We start from the raw sequence: 15,130 nt of genomic DNA, 5'->3' as shown, positions 1-15,130 counted from the left end.
GGTTGGCAAATATTGGGCGCTGATAAGAGTTTTGCCAGCTAAATTAAAAACAAATGGTGAGATATATGAGACTATACTTGTGAAATAAGCTCAACCAGTAATAGCCATCGCTGCGAGCTGTTGATCTAGTTTGGCTTGAGCCTTTTATGGTCATTTTAGTCGTCGGTAGCATTAGCTGCATTGTTTAACAAATCCAACTGAATGATCCCTCACGTTTTGTATAAGCCACATGGTTGATCAGATGGCATACCTCAAGCTTTTATGATGTGACAAATCATCATTCTTTTGTATTGTTTGAATTCAGTTAAAATATACTACATGAGAAAATTATTAAAATTTATGAATTTACAAAGGAAACGGTGGTGTAGTGGTAAGCATGGTTGCCTCTCACCCCAGTTGGTCTGGGTTCGATCCCAGACCAGAGTCGCTGGTATGCAGTTAGAATCAAAATCCAAAGGTCATCGGTTCGAATCTTGGGGTGGATGGAAGCTTAGGTGTAAAAAGAGGTTTGCCTTCGGACACTGCTATTTAACTGGTCGTTCGATAACTGGGCCGTAGCCCAGTTAAAAAGCAGACAAACGTCAAAAAACCAAAACAAACCAAAATGGCCGAGGGGTTGATGGATGCCAAAAGCCTGTTCAATAAATTAAAAAAACTGTTTTCAAACTTTTATTTGAAGTATGGAAAGAAAGCATTGTAAATACATTAGAGTAACTTTTATTTTTATATTTCATCAGGAAAATATCATGCATCGGTTGTCCCCTCGTTATTTTTCGTTCAGCCCAGTTAGCGAGCAGCATTCGGTGACAGGTCAACGTACTCATCCATGTTATCGAACAAGTACTGTATACAGCATGTAGAAAAAAATTATGTACACCCCTTTCGTATTATGGACATTTTGTGATGAAACAAGAAATTTAAATTTTGACAGAATCCAAGTACTATGTTTAGTTCAGAAACTCATGCCGAACATTTTGCCACAAAAAGCTCTTGAAAATTTGATTTCTATAAAAAGTTCCATTAAATTGTTTTAAAGCAGCATAAAATAAAAACGTGCAAAAAAAGTTTGGCCTTTTTGGCAGGTTGCTAAAACGAATTCATAACAACATAAACAAAAAAAACGAAATAGGTAGGCGTCGCATCGCGCGGCGCTCGGGACGCCATTTTAGTTTGCAGGGTCCGATTTTTCGAAAAAATGCCAAACTTTGAAAACCTGTACCGAGCTCCAGGATGCTCAGAATTTCAATGTTATATATATACTAAAAATTGCGCAAGGATCTGGCATTATTGGGCAAAGCGCCTCAAAAATTTACGGGTTGAATCCCATTTTAAATTCAAATGCAAATCTTTAACTCTTGCTAGCCCAAGCAAGCTCATATTTGGGATTTGAGCTCAGTACGCCCACCAGAATAATCCCCCGAATGCCCGCCAAAAACTATATTTTTACACTTTAATATTGACATTTGGTTAAAATAAAAGTTTGCAAAATTAAGTTTAGATAAGATTTATATAAAATTTCCAGAATTACATTACCTTTTATAGTAAGTAGTTAGTGAACTTTAAATTTGAGGTTGGCACACTCGAGTAATGGGGATTTATCAACAAATAACTTTAATTATTTTAATATTGTGAAAGGTGTACAACTTTTTTTTAAGTTTTTAAAGTAATTGTTATCGAACTTATTTTTTAGAAATCATGATCATGGCATGAGTTTCTGCCTTTTATCGCATAAATGTCCCCTATGCATTTTATGTCTTTTGTGACATTGGTTCAGTTTGGTTCAAAATTTAGTGCTTTTTCAGAAAAAAACACTGGGACAAAAACTACTTATTTTTACATATAATAAAGAAAATATTGGTGAAAAACACAGCCAAAGTTGACCCCAGAAAAAATGGCAGTTTTTTAAATGAAAATAAAAAAAAAATATATATATATAGATAGACTAGATTAGAAAATTAAAACCACTGCGGACCACTGCGACACTTGCGTATCTATTGTAGTATGATCTATTCTCAGGTTTTCTGTTTTGCTGCTGAACGATCGTCTTCCGTATAGCGCTATTGTTTGAACGAGACAGTTATTGATGAATTATTCGAGCAGTTGCCCCCTCTCATTCCCCAAACCAATCCCCTAATACCATGCCACACGAGCACGACATACCGATCCGAGGACGTGGAGATGAGCGAGATTGAGGGGAAACCTCGAGTATTTTTGACCCATCTAGAGATCGTTACCGATCATATAGCCCAATCTTCAGCTCGAATTTTGCTCGAGAGCATGTGGCCGAGTCGAAAGTAGCATTTGAAGCTCTTCTCTGCGTATTGTTACAGAGTTCTTCAACGCTCAGACTCAGTCGCCAACAGATCGTCCGAGAGATTGGATGGGATGGGTTTTGGGGAGGCTTGAGACTTGAAAAATCAATTCCCGCAGCAGCCGAAATCCCCCCTCGACCGCCACCTTCCCCTTTTTGCCTCGCCAGATGGGGTTCAAGCCATCGACCTTCTGCTTGTCTATTTCCTTTGAATTGAATTTTGAAGTTTTTTGAAAAATATTTTTTTTTCGAACCATTTTGAAGGGGTGGGAAGCGGGGGGAGGGGGTAACATAAACATTGGAAAATATTTGCAACGGTCTTATAGACATTTTTTGTGGGGACTTGGAATATGGTTTCTACTAAAAATTGGATCGAAAATTGAAACGTTCAAATCGTTTTTGTATCTGAAAAATTGCATTCTTCAACGCTCTACATCCTCCCGAATTTCTTCCATGTTGATGATGTTGTTCTTAATTACAACAGTTGGATTAATTTACTGTGAGGGCAAAAATCCCTAAAAGAGGAAAAAGTTAATTTTCATTAGTTTCCAGAATTATTCCTTTGCCAATTTATCTGGAATTCCAGAGTTTTTTTTTTTTGAAATGGTCCTATAACAAAATTGTCAATTTTTGCGTTTTGGGTATTTTAAGAAGCGTCTTGAGTCCACAAAATAAGACCTTTTCAAAAACAACTCGAAATTTGTTCTCTTTATCATAACCCAGACCATAATCGAGCTTCTGAAACAAATTTGATTTGAATCGGATGTACCGGTCAAATTTCAGAAAATTTCCATTTTTGCCATTCTTACTAAAGAAAGGTATAGGATTTGCTTTTGGATCTGACTAAAGATCAATTTTCGTAATCCGAAAATTTCTCAAGAAATATTTATTGGAAAAATCTGCTCAAAATTTTGGATCACCTCATCGACAACTTGTCAAGTTGAGCTTCACACGCAGACTTGCTTATTCTTAAAATTTTACTTCTAACATAACAGGTGTCAATACGAATCCTTCGAATAAATTAAACTGATGGATGAGTTGTTTTTGCTTTTTTCTTGTATTTGAGCATCATTTAAGGTTTATTTTATCCAATGCAATGGGAAATGCAAAATAATACCATTCAATGGTATCAATACCAAGTTTTGGTTTTCGAGAGCCCTTGAAAAATGTCTAAAGTGTAAATTAATACCAATCATTGGTATTATACCAAATTTTGGTATTGTTTTGTTATTGGGCAAATTTTAGGAAAATGTCGAATATTGACATACTGTTTCTTACTTACATACTTAAAAACGCAAATCTACTCCAAATTAAAGCCAACTATTTTATTTCGGTCTCAAAACGTCATTTAATGATCTTTATAAATTAGGGAATACCATACATTGGTATTATAAAGATATTTTAAATAAAAATATTATAAAATAATGGTGATTCAATAAAAAATCTATTTGAAATGATGTTTAACATTCTTAAAAGTATGCTGATACATTTGAAAATGATAAGAAAAACAATAGGTTAAACGTGAAAAATTTAAAATTTTAGAATGGATTTTACTTAACATTGTTTGCCTTTTTCGTCAAAATCGATAAACTCAAAAAAATAATGTCAATCTTTGATAATTTGATAAAATAACTCTTTCAATACCGAAATGTTGGTATGCATGAGGTATTCGAACTTCGTTCTAAAATCCTTTTAATATTGGATCTGTGTTGAATCCTATTCAGCTGGAATCATGCATCCTCGAATATCCCACGAAAAATGCCACGCTGCCTGGGCTATAGCCTTTCTCGTTCTGGTTTAGTTTGTTTCTCTTTCTTTGAATTTCCTGATATTTTTGCCTGCAGCTAAAACATGTTGATGTAGCAGCAGCTCGTTTTGGTATGGTATTCCCGTGTTATTTACCCCTGCTCGGGTTGAGCGTCTAATTTCCCGGGAAACGGGATTATTAAATTGATTAAGGTTCTTTTATGTAGTAATTTTATTTCCACAAAATTTACAGAACATTGTGATGCCAAAAAGTATACTTCTGCTGGAGTTCCCCTAAACAGTCAGTTTTCTAATTTTCCTGGGCACCCTAATAAGCCCTGTCCACAAAGTATCGAAACCCCTACATCGCGTTTCCAAGTACCTGTCCGTATCAACAACGACAAGCTTTCCGCTGAATTCGTGAGCGAGCTTTTCCTCACCTTCCGATTCGAAGCGCAGCTCAGCGCTATCTGTGTTCAAACTAGCTCACTTTGTTTGGCTGAGCGCGCGAGCTTAAAAAAAACAACCCCCTCTTTTCATCCCCGCCCTCAGGTGCATGCCTCAGATCAGATTACTTACCGCTTTGCGCTTGTCCGCTTCCGACACTGCCGAGTTGGACCGGTGCCTGAACAGGTCCATCACTTTTGTCATTGGAGACTTGCCGGCGTCGGCTCGCCGCACCGCCGTCACCGTGTGGTAGTACTAAAATTAAAAGTTGCACCGTTAGATGAAGCGCTCGTATTCGAGAAGAAGTCACGAGTGGCAAATTCCACGGGAAAGACCGCGTCGTCGTCGTTTTCGTACCTGTGCATCGCTGCCTGCATGGGGATGGGCGGATCCGTCACGCACCTTCGCGGTGGCAGTGCTGGCCGGTTGCGTCGCCGTTGCCGTTTGGTGACTGTGACGACCGCCCACATGCAGGGCCGCCTTCATGCTGTTCATAATGCCACCGGAACCTCCACCGATGGTCCCACTGCCACTGGTGCTGTCCTTGTCCGAGCCGGATTTACTCGAATCATCTTTTTTTTTTCGAGTCCGACCCTTTGCGAGTGCGGAACACGTCGAAAATAGTCGGCCTGCGATTTGGACTGGCAATACCTGCAAATAAAAAAACACTGAATTAAGTCGACACCCCAAAACCACCCAACCCAGCACTCCCACTCACCATGCACGGTGGATTGGTTCAGCACGGGACCTTCATCCCCACTCCGTCGTCGTTCCAACGATCCGGACCGACCTCCGCTGACCCGTTCCGTGCTGCGAGATATGTTCTCGTGCTTGCGATTCAACTTCTCCAACTTGGCCGCCTCGCGCTCCAGCCGCCGGGCCGTTTCCGCTCCATTTTCTTCTGCTCCTTTTCCTGCTTTTGGCATCGCGCTCGCTTTTCTTCTGGCGCTTGGAGGAGCGCGTCGAGTCCGTTGAAGACGACGAGGATGCGGCCGGCGCCGTTGATGGCCGCTGGAAAGTACTGCTGCCACCATCACCGGAGTCCTGCGCGGGGTAAAAGGAGGGAAATTGTTAGAGAGTTTGTCACATTTTTGGATATCATTTATCGGTCAATTTGGTTCTTTCTCTATGCCGCTGAAATCATTACATCTGTTTCCTGTTTATGATCAATTAGTTATTTTTAGCTTACTGCAATAATATTATTATTTTTCTATATTTTTTATATATTGAGAATAAATACAGTTTAGATAATGTTGTTATTTATTTTGTTACACCCAAATCAAACCATCTAAAATTGTCCCATAAACATAAACATTTTTAAACAAAAAAAAACAGAAAGTTAGTGGCACAAGAGAATGTCAGAGACCATAGCTGATAACAAAAAATCATTTGTTTCGAAATTTTGTCAATAACTAACTCATTTCAATCACAAAGATACAAACACCCAAAGGAAAAATATATCTCAAAATCTGCAACAGTGGATTTGCTGCAGAAAATGTCACATTTTATAACATTTTTTGCAGCAAGCCCGTAGATCATTTTTGCCCGCGTGTAAACATGTCAGCGATCTGCAGTTCTCACCAACACATATAATGCTGGCCCGTCCACGAGCATATGTTGGTGCTCTTTTACTCAGCGTCCATGGCGTGGTGGTAGCGTGTCGGATCAATAATCAAGAAGTTGGTGGTTCAATTCTCGTGTTCTGTTAAGGTTTTTTTTTGTGAAATACAACAAAAAAGCCGTCGGTAATGTCGATAATTGTCGGTAACGGGCAAAAATGTCATATCGCAAAAAATGCATGAGGACAGTTTTCATGCAGATTCTGATATACTTTCATGCCGCCATGCATCACAATCATGCGACCGCCGTTTGGGTGAAGGTTTAAAAATTATCCTTATCAATTTTGTCTGGGTTTAATATGGAAACAATGGTGATCCATATCCGGTTTCCCTCCAACACTAGGCCAAATTCAAAATTTGAGTTCGATCTGAAATCGACAACTGCTTCAACAGCTCCTGTAATATTTAATTTTGTTCCATTTTTCGGATGTAGGACCATGCATTGCACAGTGTTCCAGATCGCAAATTTTAAGTGGAAAATGGATTTACCGAAAAATGTGAAGTTTTGGAGCTTTGGTTTTTTTTTCTTTTTTTCATAAAATTATTTTTATGGAGCTTTGGTGTCTTCAGAAGAGTTGTTACAAAAGAAAAGGGGCAACTTTTGGTTTGTTTGAAAATTAGAGTGGTTCACGATTAAGGTGATTTTGAAAAGCAAACTTTTCAGGAATGTTTTTGGAATTTTTTTGGCTTCTTTTGGTTGTTGAACTTGCTTATCCAAGCAACTTTGTCGAAGACAACAAAATTTTAGCTCGTAATTTACGCCTTCTACGACTAAATTTATAGAAAGCATCTGAGCAAACCTTCAAAAATCAGTTTTTTGAGCGTGGCAATTCAGGGTTATGTTTTAGAGAAAAGTGATGTTCGGATCACTTTAAGAACTCTAGAAATCTAGCATTTTCATTTTTTGACAATCCAATTTGGACTCAAGGGTTAAAACTTACAGCCATTTTAAGGTAAAAAAGATGCAAATTTAAATCTCAAATATCTCGAAAAAACCATTTTAGCTTGTCTAAATCACCCTAATTGGTAACAATGCTGATTTTTGGAAAAAAAAACATTTTCATTATTATCTTATAATGATCTTCGTCATACTGTTCATGACTGCAAAATAACTACATTTTTTCCTTACATTATGCTATTTAACCACACTTCGTTTTTCAGTAAAGTGATTCAAATTTAACTTTTCGCCTTCCATTCAGGAATGAATTGTTTAAGACAGTACACTTATCATAAATTATAAATTTGTTATTTTTTCAAGCAGCCCAAGCCAAGCACATTTTAATACCTTTGTTTTGTAGAAAAATTCACTCTCAGTGACGGCCAAAACACCAAAAATTTGAAAAATTTAAAAAATATATAAAAGAAAGTTGAAATACAGATGGTAGGTTTTCCCTAAGAATGCCAAATTATTTTTAAAAACGGTACTTAATCCACCTTTAGGAGGTTGGTGCCTTCCTCACATGTAGAGGGTGATGATACAAATACAAAAGGGCAGACCTTTCAGTGTTCTATCAACTTGATTCATTATTCATACTAACAAAATTAGTAGTCAGATCATCATAATTCAGGGCACTTATGTTCTTATGAAATTTGATAGGGCTGTCAAATCTTCAATCTCTTGAAATCTTTTAATTACCTATTCAACGACAGGTCCGGACAACGTTCTCATCAAAATATCTGAGATCCGGCCTCTTAAAAGTTCATAAATAACACTTAAGTGCTTATTACTTTTGATAGGGTTGTCAGATCTGCAATCTATTGAACTTGTTGGGAAGGTCTTTCAAATACCTTTCTAAAAATGTATAACATGACGGGGTTTGAGCATGAGCATGAGCATGGTTGACTGCCAATGAGAAAATGTATAACATGACGGGGTTTCTTACAAAACCACCCTTTTTACAATCTTCCGGACTTTTGTTAAAATCGTTTTTTAGCATAACTTTTAAAATACTTAACTAAACTTTATAATATTCAATAGCAACTTATGGAACCCAAAAACGGATCGAATGATACCAAAACGGTCCAAATTGGTTTAGCCAGTACCGAGATAATCCAGTCCAATTTTTTTGATCAACATCCCACCACACACACAGACATTTGCTCATAATTTGATTCTGAGTCGATACGTATACATGAAGGTGGGTCAAGTTAAGAATTTCGTTTTTCGAGTGATGTTATTGCCTTTCCTCAGTAAGGTGAGTGGTGGTTGTTTTGTCAAGGTATGATAGATTTGGACTCTGTGAACATGCCTCAGAAGACAGAATTTAACCACAGAGAACAGATGTACATCACTGAACAAAAAGCATCGAAAAACGTGTGTAAAAAATTCAAAAAAAGAAAATTCAAACCAAGATACAAAGAGATGAGAGATGAAAAGAGCTAGGGTGTGCATCATCCGCCTAGATAGCGCCACTTCAAAAATCGTGAAGACCTATAGTAGCAGAACGTTGGACAATCCATTCACTGCACAAAACATTCCGAACGAACGACATCAGACCGATTTTACGCGCGAAAGAAAATAACAAAATCAGCTGTGAAGGTAAACAATACGAAATCAGAGTTAACATGTGGAAAAGTACTATTTTAAGCTATCGTTCAAAAAAATAATTTTTAAGCAAGTTTTCTGCTATGTTTTTGTTAATGTTAATTCATTTTTGCATTATTTGCAGTTAATTGAAAATGTACTGAAGTCTCGACTGAAGTGAATTTATTTTATAAACGAGGAAAATATTATTTTTCTGAGGAAATTATTGAGCCATTCTACATTGTTAAGTCAAGTAATCTCAGCTGCGACGGTGGCGCCGCCAAGCGTATCCTTTACACCCTAATTTATTTGATGCAAGATTGTATGCAACACATTTTGTGAGTGCTGCAGTGTTTACATACAAGTTCGAGCCTAGAAATAATGTAAGTTTAAGAAACTTTACTAAAATAAAGCGAAGAACTGCTCATTTTCGAGCAAAAATTAGGGGGGTCTAATATAGGACAACGAAAATCCAAACTTTTCCAAAAGTGGACCCCTGTTAATTTAACTTACAAAAATAAAGAAAACTGTGTATTTAAGCAAAAGTTTCTCTTAAACATACAATAAATGTTTGTTGTAATCAACCTAAACATATATTTTTTCAATTATGAGTATAAATTTAGCTGTTTTCATGTTAAAAGTACCAAATATGCTGAAGCTGAAAGAATTTATAATTAATCAAAACTATAGTTAATGGTACTTAACTGAAGCATCATAGTTGCAGTTTGAAATGATATTTTTTAATAATAAATCAATAACAAAACATTATTTTTAAATAAACATGCGTGGTTTTATCAGCAACTGTAAACAAATCTATTGTTTAGTTTCGGTCAATCATTTATGTAATTAATATGGAAAAAAATGCATCAAAATTACTTTTTTTTAATTATTTGTATGTTTACAGTGGTTTTTGAAACGTTTTCTCTGATCTTTTTCGGAAATAAATGTGTTTAAATGTCTGTTAGGTTTTTTGTTGTTTAAAGCCAAATTTGTTAACAAAACATATTTGTTCATGATGAAAAGTGAGCAAAATCCATCTTTTATCCATTATATCTATCATTAGACCTACACAATGCATCAAAACATCAAATATCGGTTAAATTAGGTATAAAAATAACAGTTTGCCTATAGTGGACCCGGGTCCACAATCGGATTATGGACCCGGGTCCACTATAGGAAAAGGGGGTCCATAACAGGCAAAAAAAACTTTTGTTTCAAATGGCTATTTTTCTGCTCAAAAACAAAAAACTGATGAAACAAATACTCAATATTGTTCAAAACACTTCAGATTCCATTATTTTGTTCAAAGGGTTATGAAAAAGTGCTTAAAATATTGAAAATTTGTGAAAATGTGCTTCGGCTCTACTAGGGGTCCACTAATGGTTAAAATATCCTACATCTGTTCTCTGTGATTTAACTATAGTGAATTCCCTTCCAATAAATAAAATTGCTACCTCCTACCTGGAGCATGTTCAATCATCATACCTTGAAAAACTGAAGTTATTACTGACATCCGCGTAATAGAAACTTGACTGAAAGCAATAACGACGTAAAGTTTGAAAACGAATTTAAACCCCAATTTGGAGTCAAAAGTTGGTTCACAATGTTTTGGATAGCGAGCACCGTTTTCAAGATTTAGTCATAAACTTTGAAGCGTGGACCCCACATTGCTGAGAAAAAAAAGAAACATGAAAAATTTTATGTCACCTTTTCTGGCGGTATCTCCCGAATTGCATCCAAGTTTCAAATAACAAAATCTCAGTTACTTTTTGTCTGATTTTCAATGTAAAAAAAAAAAAATTTAACTCGAATCAAAATATTTGTAAAAGAAGGGACTTGTGGTACAGTCATTCCTCATATTCGGAACAGTTTACAGATCGGCCAATGTTCAACAAATCATATAAAATCGATAATTGAACGTAATGATTTGCTTTTAACTACATGTGAAAGCTTTTCTTGCGATCTTTCGATTGATGTATAGACCGGCTGTACATTTTTACGTTTTATATCAAGTTTTCAAAGAAAATATTGACCCTTGAAATCCACAAATTCGGAACACTTTTTTCTTACGATATAAACAAACTTTTTTTTTCTCTCTAGGAGTACATATTTTTACAAAATAACTTTTTTGGGAAAATATCAGCTAAATTTAGGTGTTCCACAATTGTGGGAGACACAATAACATCCCACAATCATGGAACAGGCAATTTGGAGGCAGTGTTTTGGTGCTCTGGAAAAAAAGGCTGGAAATGCAGTTTTTGTTCAAAAAGTATTACTTTTACTAGTGAAATAGCAAGAGAGTGTCCAAATAAAGGCCCTAAAAATAGCAGGGTCGGCAGAAAAGTTGCATTTTGCATTCTATTGACAAATTACGACAAAAGTGTTCCGAATTTGTGGGTGTTCCGAATATGTGGGATGACTGTACACGGATCAAAAAGAATTGTAGAAATTGGCGTTTGAAAAACCGGAATATCCGCGGGCGGCGGGAATAACTTTCGTAAAAATTGCCATAAATTCGAATGGTTTTGGATCTCTTGATTGATAAATCAATCTCTCTCGGAAATCATAAAAAAAAAACAAAAACAATGATACAAAACAAAAGCTAAAATTAAATGAAAATAGCAGAGGCGACTCGTGCCCGAATGAAGTACCTGTTCAATGTTAAAACATTTTTACAAGCTTTTTCTTTCCAATGTCTTTTATTTTTACGTTTTATTATTTTTATACTATTATAATTTTCTGTTCTGCAAATAGTTAATTAAAATTATGATAAAGACTTTTCTATCTCGTTAAAATGTATTTTTAAGACTTAATCATTAGCGTGGGGAATGCGGAAAAATAGAGCAATCGCTCTGCCATCCTTATCGAAATTCAAGGGAAGTTATTGAATATTATACTGAATTTTAAAAGTATTCATCAGGATGTTCAGAAAAAAAACATATCCTTAACAAAAGAAAACTTTTTGTTGGGCTTTTTTTAAGCTAACTTGATTACTATTTAAAAATTAAATTGACATTTAACTTTATACTTTTTAGAACCAGGTCGTATCGCTTTTGATCCTTTGTCAAATTTTTAGAGAATGGAATTTACTCACTGTTATGTCCTCATGGTTTTGGAATTCAATTTCCGAACAAAAAGAAGGGCTTTTGATGTTAAAAACAAAACTATATTGACATGAATCCGAGATAACTAAAATATTTTTTTTAGCATCAGTGAAAAAATGTTTTCAGAACAAATTCATGCTACAATATATGATAATAATATATACAACTAGAGTGAACCGGGACTACAGTCTGAATAGTCGTTTTTGGAGCATTTAATGGCATCAAATCTTAAACTTTTTAGGACTGCATCCGCTTTAAATAGAACCATCCGAAAAATAAAATAACGATCATGGTTTGCAAAACAAGGTGCTTAAATCCCTTCCCTGATCTACTGTCATAATTCTTCTAATGTGTCCCGATTCTGGAAAAAGCACAGTACTTTTTTCTTTCAATTGTTTCAATTTAATATATCAATCACACTATCTAAACTTAACATCACATCACTTTCCAGTAGAGCAAGAATCCACTAGTAACCAAGAAGATCGAAGAGGTTCAACGCGCGCAGTTGAACATTCCAGTTCTAAAACAAGCCATCACCAGTCTGCGCAAAACAGCCTGATGCCTAAAAGTGCGCCAAATATAGAGCAATATCTGTCGTGCTCTCGCGCTCTCTCATTTATTCATGCTCTCAACGTGCTGTCAACGCGCTGGCTTGTTTACCTTTTGCATGCAGCTCCCTGGAGAGCTGAGCGAGCTAAGTCGGCTGGGGTTGGGGTGGCATTTCGCTCTCTCCCAAAAATGCTGTCAGTTCACGCTCTCAGATTGAACCAGATTTACCAACACATCGATACTGCCGCTGCGTATGAATAGGAAGCTCTTTACATGTGTTGATTTTTTTCTGTATGGAGATTTTTTCCCCGACGTTCAAAGGGTCGGTGTTGAACGCGACGAGCATTTGCGCGTGGCCCGCTAGGCTGATCGCTTTAGTATTGGTGGGTTGTAAAGAGAGGTAAAGAGTAAAGGGTGGCGGGCCAAAGCATTTTCGGTGCATGCAGTGCTGCTGAACATAGGGCGTTGATTTTGTTAACGAATATTCAAACAAAAATTGTAATTGTATGTTGCTTTTTTAAAAAGCACCACGGCACATAAATAAAAAAAATTATCCGCTTGAAATCGGCTACCTGTTCAATGAACAGGTTGAACAGGTGGACGAGTCGCCTCTGGAAAATAGTAATTCATAATTTCAAAAAAAAAAAACACGAAAACCGCGTCAATAAAAGACAAAAATGAGTTATTATAATTATCAGACAACGTCCGTTATCTTAGTGGGTTACATACAAGCACTCATGGGTAAAGGCCAACCCCGCAGTAGTACAACACACGCCATCCTATATGTTTATCAGTTCCCACTCAGTTTGTTTTGAGCAAGTACATTGCCATCGATTGGTTCATCGAGCAAAGCAACGCGGCGAGATGCTGACAATCATGTGGTGTCCAGGTCCAGCAGTCAGTCTCGCGCTAAACCGGGTAACGCCGCACAATACTAATTTCTTCGCGAGCTGAAACTAGAACTGGAAACCTTTCTGGACCCCCCGCCAATTAACACCAATTAACGAAATGTCACTTTCGCCACCCAAACCCAGCCCCAGTCCCAGTCCGTCGGCCATCGAAAAAGCCGTACACATCAATAGCAATCTATGTTAATTAACAGTAATTGTTACCCAACTTACGGTCGGAGTGCCTTTCTTGGCGTTTGGCGAAGATGCCGCCGGTAGCGTTGCGGCTTTGGGGACGCCGGCGTCGATCGCCTGGGTGAAGAAAGTTCGCTGTCCTTGCGCTTGACCCACACCTCGTCCAGCTCGAATGGAATGGTTTTGCAATGGTTGGCGCTGCCGCCATCGGCGGGTGTACTTGTTGAAGTGGTGGTGGCCGTACTGGATTCGTCCTCGGAGGCGCACGCTCCGGCCACGGAATTAATACTGGAAGTGACGGGTCGGATCTCGACCAGCGACGAGTCGAAGAAGCGCTTGTCCAGGTGTGGATTGGGGAAGGGGGACTCGGGCGTGAAGATACTCTTCAGGGACATCCGGCTAGTTGGGGAGGTGAACTGGCTGCAGGGAAAATGGATGGTTTGGGAGTTTTGGGCGGCCGTCATGGGTCGCAGGTTGAGGGATTCTGGCCGGAGTTGAGGCGTTTCGGTTGCCTTTGTGACCATGAAACGGGACTTGCGGACCGTCGTCGCTGTGGGGTTATCGTTTATGGGTGGTGAGGCTCCGACGGGAACGGGTTCCTTTTTGAGGGCGGTTCCATTGGTTGGTGGAGTTCCGTGGTTGCTCTTCAGGGCAGCCTTTTCTTCCTCTTCATCTTCTTCCAAACATTCGGACAACCTTCGTCGCACTGCAAATGGAAGCACCAACGGGTGAGCAAACGCGGGAAAGTCAGCTCTCCGAGGACTCATCGGAGATTTTGGACAGTTCTCGATCCACGAATACACATCTTCCTCGACGTCACTCACACTGCTATCACTGGACGACCCAACGGTCTTTTTCCGTATTTTCTTCGGTGGTGTAGTCACCTTCTTCACCGGAAGCCCATGATCATCACCAAAGTCACTGTCCGAGTCCGATCGGATCGTTTCTAGGTCCTGCATGGACCGCTCGAAAATGTTCTCAAAGTCTTCATCCGTCAACGGAGTCGTGGGGATCTCCCGCGGGGCAGAATCCTTTGCCATCGTGACGACCTTGGCACCGTCTCCGATGAAATCAACCTTCTTCTTCACCTTCTTCTTGCCGTCGTCCTTACATTTCAATCGCTGCTCCAACTGCTTCTCGTTTTCCAATATCAGCAGCCTGTTTGCAGTTTCCATTTAATGAGCGTTTCTAAGCTGCTCCAGCGTGTATGCGTCCCTCAACGAGGTTGGCCCGGGATGCACACGCCTGCGATTAATTAAGGTTAATTAATTTGTACTTTGTTGTTCCTCGCGTTGAATATCACAATTAGTTCTCCACCGACGACGAGTGCTTGTGCTTTATTGTACGGAATGACCTCCGATCAGCTGCGATCGCTGAGCTCCCTCGCCTGGGATGATGAACCGACTGACTGACTGTGGCGTCACAATCACCCGGGTGCTGGCATCGAGCGACAGTAGCTCACAACCGCAGAGATTATAAAGAAGAGGTACACGATCCGCGGTGGTCACGTTCTGCACAATCATTGGCTTCTGCTGCTCTGGTGGACGACCTGAATGAACACGGGCGGGAAGAAATGGTTGGGTCAATATTGGAACAAGGTGCGACGTCAAACGATCGCCGTATCACAACCTGCGAGGGAAGAGGAATTGCTTCAACGCGAATCCGGTAAATCGCTGCTTGAACCCGGTTTCTGCATTGGGTCGGGGTTATAAATAACTGACCAAATAATTGTTGTGTCATGCAGTCTC

The 15,130-nt window shown here is 38.6% G+C and overlaps 1 protein-coding gene across 1 annotated transcript in view; it reads right to left on the bottom strand.

Moving 5' to 3' along the window:
- Positions 1–15,130, bottom strand: part of LOC6037777 — a 142,983-nt gene that overhangs the window by 101,884 nt on the left and 25,969 nt on the right. Inside the window, 8 exon segments of the mRNA XM_038262201.1 lie at positions 4,637–4,759; positions 4,862–5,087; positions 5,089–5,155; positions 5,223–5,393; positions 5,396–5,425; positions 5,428–5,548; positions 13,422–13,480; positions 13,483–14,931. Coding sequence (XP_038118129.1) covers positions 4,637–4,759; positions 4,862–5,087; positions 5,089–5,155; positions 5,223–5,393; positions 5,396–5,425; positions 5,428–5,548; positions 13,422–13,480; positions 13,483–14,557 — 1,872 coding nt within the window. The 5' untranslated portion in view covers positions 14,558–14,931.

The sequence above is a fragment of the Culex quinquefasciatus genome, chromosome 3 (assembly GCF_015732765.1).
Source record: "Culex quinquefasciatus strain JHB chromosome 3, VPISU_Cqui_1.0_pri_paternal, whole genome shotgun sequence".
Classification (NCBI taxonomy): Eukaryota; Metazoa; Arthropoda; class Insecta; order Diptera; family Culicidae; genus Culex; species Culex quinquefasciatus.
The sequence above is the reverse complement of the archived record's forward strand: the minus strand, read 5'-3'. Positions and strand labels throughout refer to the sequence as shown.